General features: G+C 44.7%; 1 protein-coding gene and 1 long non-coding RNA gene across 2 annotated transcripts; one reads left to right on the top strand and one right to left on the bottom strand.

The window, feature by feature from the left end:
* Nucleotides 1–4,448: 4,448 nt before the first annotated feature.
* On the top strand, nucleotides 4,449–6,537 carry LOC141585249 (uncharacterized). Its single transcript, XR_012518645.1, has 3 exons — nucleotides 4,449–4,605; nucleotides 4,689–5,140; nucleotides 5,231–6,537. It is a non-coding gene; the product is annotated as an uncharacterized LOC141585249 (long non-coding RNA).
* On the bottom strand, nucleotides 4,574–6,452 carry LOC101031717 (IQ domain-containing protein F5). The gene is made up of 2 exons (XM_003936610.2): nucleotides 6,379–6,452; nucleotides 4,574–5,028 (listed from the first exon to the last, which is right to left on the bottom strand). Exons 1-2 carry the CDS (start codon nucleotides 6,380–6,382, stop codon nucleotides 4,586–4,588), a joined length of 447 nt encoding a protein of 148 aa, XP_003936659.1. The 5' UTR covers nucleotides 6,383–6,452; the 3' UTR covers nucleotides 4,574–4,585.
* Nucleotides 6,538–7,396: the final 859 nt, after the last annotated feature.

Here is a 7,396-nt window from a genome sequence, read left to right as displayed (position 1 = left end):
CTTATGTGTCTCATGGGGTCCCCCAGCTAATGGGAATCTTGAGACTTGAACCTTGCTGCCTCCTCTTCTTCCTGGCAAAGAATTTCAGTGAGATTTTCCCCTGTGTCCATGGACCCTGTTGAGGGCTGATAATGGCTTTAGGAAGCTCCAGTCTGGCCTGATATATGACAGAGCTAGAAATTTCATTCCCATCCCCAGCCTTATTTTGTTCTCACTGAGGGATCTGGGAGGCAATTGGGCTGCATATTCCTGGAGACTCTGGGCACCTCTGCATATATGGATGGATTATTGGGCTATGCTCTGTCAACCTAGAATCAAGGTCAGCCAGGGTCTGGGATGCCTCAGTTTCCTTTTAGGCAAGCACCTAGATGGAAGAATAGCAATATTTGGCTGATTCTCCTGGGAGCAATGCAATGCAGCCCCAGGTGAAGGATAAGAGGCTGGTCTTAGTGGTAGTGGGGCTGGGGCTAGGCATGCTAATGATTAGGTGGTAACCCTGAGGACTAGCGGAAATCAGAAGTTCACAGAAGCTCATCTCTTTCTCTACAATTCCCTCACCAGAACTCCTCTCCCCAAGGGCCATGTGACAAACAGGGCTCCCTCTGATATTACCCCCACCCCTACTCTTAACTCAATTATTGGTGATTTTATCATTGGTCAGGATGACCCTACAATCTCCTCATTCTAACCTCAAATAAACCTTTTCTGCTGTCCTCCTCAGCTATTCACTCCCACAGTCGTACCAAAACAGTGCTATTCTATAGAACTTCTGTGATGATGGCAATCTTCTCTATGCTGTCCAACAGAGTAGCCACTAGCCACATATGGGTGTGGTGCACCTGAAATGTGCCTGGTACAACTGAGGAATTGAACTTTTGATTTAATTTAATTTAAATTTAAATAGTCATTGGACAATGAGGCTCTAGACCTCATCATCACCAATAATTGTACTGTTATTCAAATTGTTTTTCTAGTTTTCCATTCTTCGATTACTTTCTTCTTTCCTTTCAGTTCAGCTTTTCAATAACCCCAATAGAGTATTTCTTTAGATGTGATAAGGTTTTCCAGTTTATTGACCCTATTTTTTTTTACAGCCACCACCCCCGACATCCTCTTGCATGTTTCTTTACCTAGCACAGATTCCGTGGTTAATTATGATCGTCTTTCCCCTGCACTACCTGACTCCCTTGGCCCACTCTTTTTCTGCAAACATGTATGAGATGAAGCCAACCATCTCCCTGTTCCGTGCCTACAGAATAAGGGAGCATGGCTGGGACAAAACCAACAACCATGAGGCATGGACTTAATTTATATTTGTGACCACATATCTCAACTAGACTAATTTCCCAATAAATTTCTCTAGGATAGTTGCATTTACATTTTCTGAGTTGAATGATTTACACCACCTCCTCTCCAAATGTTTGTTATTTAGGTTGAAATAAATTGTGTCAGAAATGAAATCTGAAAAAGAACACTATTGGAAGGGATCGGTGATTCTTGGCACCGGTTGACAGGACCCACTTGAGTCCTTTGAGCTCTTTGCTTCCACGGCTCACCTTTTCTGCCCTGCTGAGTCTTCTCTCAGGCTGAGCCTCCCTATTTCTGGTAATATTTGATATTACTTGGGATCTGGTTCGGATCACGCAACCTTAATAAAGGACCATACATCTCTCCCTGGATGACAAAAAGACTTTTTGCCTTTTCTGGTAAGTGCTTTCTTATATCAAGATGTGTGTCTTCCTGAATTGAGTTCTCTTGTTTTCTACAAGGTAAGCCTTGGGAGCAGAGAGCTCAAAGGGCTCAAGTAGGTCCTGCAGACCAGTTCTAAGAATCGGCAATCTCTTCCAATAGTGTTCTTTTTCAGGTTTCATTTCTGACACGATTCTTCCAACCTAAATAACAAACTTTTGGAGAGGAGGTAGTGTAAATTATTATTTTTACAAGAGAACTCAGTCTGTGAGGTATGTCTTTTCTGGTTTGTGGAATTCATTTAATATATTAATCAGCATTCATAGGTTACAATTTTTGTGAACACTCTTATACTGGTTCTTTTTGATTTGGTTTGACTCTTTTCTTGTTTCTAAAGATCTTCTAAAAGCAAAAACAAACATTCTGGATGGTGGGTGCAGGACTGCTAATTAAAAGCCACTAGGGAAGTCACCACCATCTGAAACACCAGCCTAAACTCCTGATGTTCCCCAACAGGATTTATAGAATTTTCATTGCTCTTGAGAGATTAAGAAGAAATAGAATGGAATTATCAAACATTAAGGTGTACCAGGTTTTCTGGGACTCCAGCTGTCTGCATATTACAGCCCACTCTTGAAAACATTTTAAAATTGATGAGCAAAATTATTTATTTTTATTTTTATTTTTTATTTTTGAGACAGTTTTGTTCTGTCACCCAGGCTGGAGTGCTGTGGCACCATCTCGGCTCACTGCAACCTCCACGTCCTGGGATCAAGTGATCCTCCCACTTCAGCCTCCCAAGTAGCTGAGATACAGGCATGTGCCACTGTACCCAGCTAATTTTTGTATTTTTGTAGAGATGAGGTTTCACCATGTTGGCCAGGCTGCTCTTGAACTCCTGGCCCCAAGTGATCCTCCCGTTGCAGCCTCCTAAAGTGCTGGGATTACAGGCATGAGCCACCACACCTGGCCCCTGATGAGCAAAATTAAATCAAGAAAAATTCGGGAGCTGAAATAATCAATATTCTAAAAACCTGCAATTGTAAAGTTAACATGTAGAGTCTTCTAAGTTCTCTGCGTGTTTTTATTGCCAACTTTGAACCTGCTGACTTTTCTACTGGTGTTGTGATAAAACTCACTCCTTATGGCATTCTGGCCAATATTTTTTTTTAAGCCTTAAAGGCTTTCAAATTAATGGCTTTACAAATTATAACAGCTTCATAGTAACCAACAAGTTAGACACCTTTTAGAACTATAAATTTAGGACCAGGTGTAGTGGCTCACGCCCGTAATCCCAGCACTTTGGGAGGCCAAGGTGGGCAGATCACCTGAGGTCAAGAGTTCGAGATCAGCCTGGCCAACATGGTGAAACCCTGTCTCTACTAAAAATACAAAAATTAGTTGGGCGTAATAGCAGGTACCTGTAATCCCAGCTACTCAGGAGACTGAGACAGAAGAATCACTTGAATTCAAGAAGTGGAGGTTGCAGTGAGCCAAGATTACACTACTGCACTCCGGACTGGACAACACAGCAAAATTCCATCTCAAAAAAAAACAACAAAAAACAAAGAACTATAAATTTAGATGTGCTTGACTAATAATTGCAAATGATAATGGAATGCTTAATTGAGACAGTAGTAATCCGAAGGAAAATGAATTAGATAAATGTTTATAAAAGTTAGGCTCTCAGCCAGGCATGGTGGCTTATACCTGTAATCCCAGCACTATGGGAGGCCAAGGCAGGCAGATCATGAGGTCAAGAGATCAAGACCATTCTGGCCAACATGGTGAAACCCCGTCTCTACCAAAAAAACACAAAAATTAGCTGGGCATGGTGGCGCATGCCTATAGTCCCAGCTACTCGGGAGGCTGAGGCAGGAGAATTGCTTGAACCTGGAGGCAGAGGTTGCAGTGAGCCAAGATCGCACCACTGCACTCCAGCCCGGCACCTGGCGACAGAGCAAGACTTTGTCTCAAAAAAAAAGTTAGGCTATCTCATCAAACAGGTCAAAATCTTGAGTTCGCAGCCATGCTATAAGGCATCTCTATCCAGCATAAAAATTTTACTTTTTCTGCCACATAGAGGCCAATGAGAAAATGCTGGAAAAAATGTGCTAAAATGTTTTCCCTCCTGCATATGCTAATCAAGCAACCCCAGACCAGCAACTGAAAGATGGATTTGTTACTAGTTCAAGACTACTTGGAGATTTTGTTTTTCTTACACAATTCAGCCATGGTTTTTTTTTCCCCCATGTTTCAAAAATGTAAACATGGAAAATTTAACACTAAACTTTAAAATTTAAAAAGGACAAAAAGCGGGTAGGGGCGAAAGAAGCTTTTAAAAATCAAACTGCCATGGAAACTGCTTTCTCCAAAATTTTGGTTCACAAGATTCATTAGAATACCTATAGGGAAAACAAAGTTAAGCCATATGAATAGGTTCCTATTTTGTCTGAAATATAATTTAGATTCAACTGTCTTTTATAAACCAGTGAGCTTGTGTTACTGTCTCATGAAAAAAATTCTAAAATGAAAGCTGTATGATCTCTCTCTCTTTCTATGTATGTGTGTGTGTGTGTGTGTGTGCACGCGTGTGTTTGGATGTGTTTATGTAAGTATACATGTATTATATGTTTTGTTTACATGGTAAAATCTGACCTGGTGACCCTGAAGCTCAACTCCCTTACCTATGACAGACATTGCTAATCAATCACAGGTCCTACTCATCCAAGATGGCTCTCAGAATCTTTCTCCATATGGAACCCCAGACAACCCCTGCTGATTCCTCAGAGTTGACTTGTGACATGCCTAGTATTTCCCATCATTATCTCAAACAATGACCTCCTGAAAATACATCTGGCAAAGAGAGCTGGGGACACAGATATAGCAGACCTGGTCATTCTTTTAATGGAAGGGGTATGCATTGTTGCACCTTACAAGCCTGTGAGCCCAGAGAGATTTCAAGTTGAACATTAAGTTGATTTTCTTTGAGTTCGTAGTGGCCCTCAATAAAGCCACGGGAATGGCAGCTGTGCCAGCGCCAATAGACCTGGATGATGCGGACGGCGTTCAGCAAACGACAGTAACACTGGCGGACACGCCACATGCGGACCCAGGACTGCAGCCTGACTGCTGCCCACTCCTGCTGCACATAGAACTCCAACACCATCCTCCGCCTCTTTGCCAGCAGCCTCGCCAGCACCTGCCTCCACCAGCACTGAATGATCCAAGCCCTGAGGGCTGCATGCAGCAGTGTGCGTCGCACTAGTGTGCCCCGCCACCAGGCCTGGATGAAAACAGCTGCTGACCTTTCTGTCATGATGATCTTCTCTTTTGGGCCTTACAAGAGAAAACAGAGAACACTCAGGGTATGCCAGGAAGGGTCCCTGATCCTCTATCAGTGATGGAAGCTCAGCACGGGGCAGGACAACAGCTGAACCCAGGAGACCAGGCAGGTGTCCCTCCTCTGCCACCCACAGGTTAGTGGATGTGCTCACCTCACCTTGACCTCTAAGTCCCAATGTCCCCGTCTGCAAAATAGGTGTACATCTGCCCTAGCGACCTCACCTCATTTTCCATGGACCTTGCTGGCCAGTCTAGAGCAAGAACACTGTGACTCTGAAGTAAAAGAGCAACCATCTACCTGGGACCCATGCCTCTTCCCTTCAGAGCCCTCCCACCTGCTGGAGGAGTGGTGTCCTTCGCTCCCCTGCCCTCTTCACTCTGACTTCAGGTCAGACCCACAAGCTGCTGTATTCCCTCCTCCTCACCAAAGCAGTAACAGATTACTCCACCTCACACACATGGTGAACAGCTTGAACTTCAGCTGTGCATACATCAGTACAAACATGCACACTCCACACACGAACACACATTTTAATTCCTGCCCCTTGGTCCCTGCATTCCCCACAGTCCCCATTTGCAGCCCCCAGCCCTCTGTGGTCTGGGATCACACTCCTCTGCCCTGCTCCTTGCCACAATCTCCACTCTGTATCTCAGCCAGACTCACATCTCTCTGCCTAACAAGAAATTGGGGGAAAGAGACAGCCAATCCCCGTTCATTCCAGCTCCGCACACGCTGAAGTTTCACCCCAGTTTTTCTGGGACACCCTGATTGATGTCAGATAATGAGGACATGCCCATTTCCCTCAGTGAAGCCACTCTTCGTACAATAAATTACAGCGCCATAGATCTTTGAGTCACTCTGCGGGGCCACAAGGGTCAGAGATATCACTAGTTAATGCTCTCTGGACCCAGCTACTCACAGAGTTGGGGGTAAGGGTGTGGCCGGGTAGGGGTGAGGGTGTTGGCGATGGAGTCGCTTCCCTCTTCGCCCCTTTGTTCTTTCCAGCTCTGTTCTATCAATGTGATTTCATCATTATCCTTGATGATCATTTAAAACAGCTTGCTATCCTTCTGGAATCAGAGTGCATGGGGGAAAATCGGGGAGAAAGTAAAAGGTGCTCTCCCGACTGCTAGGTGCCAAGTCAACCACGGTTCTCACTGTTTCTAGATTCAGCTTCCTGGCTTTCTCTAGGACTTCAGACATAGAGGGGAGTCCTGTCATGAGTAACTGTGGGGAATTTACCCCCTCCTCAGAAAGCTAGTGTGGTTCTGACTGCCTTTTACAAAACATCTAATTGGGGACAGGTGGGAAAATCCCCACAGGTCTGCACTTTACTAAATTACCCATGGCTAGGGGCTAGATGGTTCCATCACCCTCCGGTCCGCACTCCTCCGATCACCACTCCAGCAGGAAGAGTGAAGGAGGGGAGGGACCTGTGATGTCATAAGGGCACCTATGATGCAGGCACCAGGATGGCTTCCAGCATATGAGCCTCTTCTAAGAAAAACCTCTGCTGGGTGTGGTAGCTCATGCCTGTAATCCCAGCCCTTTGGGAGGCCAAGGTAGGTGGATCACCTGAGGTCAGGGGTTCAAGACCAGCCTGACCAATATGATGAAACTCTGTGTCTACTAAAAATACAAAAATTAGCCACGTGTGGTGGCATGCACTGTAAGCTCAGCTACTCAGGAGGCTGAGGCAGAAGAATTGCTTGAACTCAGGAAGTGGAGGATGCCATGAGCTGAGATCACGTCATTGCACTCCAGCCTGGGCAGCAAGAGTGAAACTCCATCTCAAAAAAAAAAAAAAGGCTTCTGGCGGGGTGTGGTGGCACAAGCCTGTAATCCCAGCACTTTGGAAGGCTGAGGCTGGTGGATCACAAGGTAAAGAGATCGAGACCATCCTGGCCAACATGGTGAAATCCTGTCTCTACTAAAAATACAAAAATTAGCTAGGCATGGTGGTGCACACCTGTAGTGCGAGCTGCTCAGGAAGCTAAGGCAGGAGAATCGCTTGAACCTGGGAGGTGGAGGTTACAGTGAGCTGAGATTGCACCACTGCACTCCAGCCTGGTGACAGAGCAAGACTCTGTCTCAAAAAACAAACAAACAAACAAAAAGAAAACCTAGAAGGTCCCAAGTACTAATCCATTGACATAGAGGTGCATAATGCTGCTTATTAAAATCTGGCTGGTATTCATTAAGTGGCTTTCAGTTCCTTTAAACACTAGTATTCCCAATAACTATTAGAATGGGTTTGCTCTCTACATGCAAATATAGGAAAGTGCAAGATTTAGTGAGTGAAACAAATCAAGATGAAAGGCAAGGTGATTCCAATATAAGCACACATTTATACACGTGTTG

Source organism: Saimiri boliviensis, chromosome 8 (genome assembly GCF_048565385.1).
Source record: "Saimiri boliviensis isolate mSaiBol1 chromosome 8, mSaiBol1.pri, whole genome shotgun sequence".
Lineage (NCBI taxonomy): Eukaryota > Metazoa > Chordata > Mammalia > Primates > Cebidae > Saimiri > Saimiri boliviensis.
The sequence above is the reverse complement of the archived record's forward strand: the minus strand, read 5'-3'. Positions and strand labels throughout refer to the sequence as shown.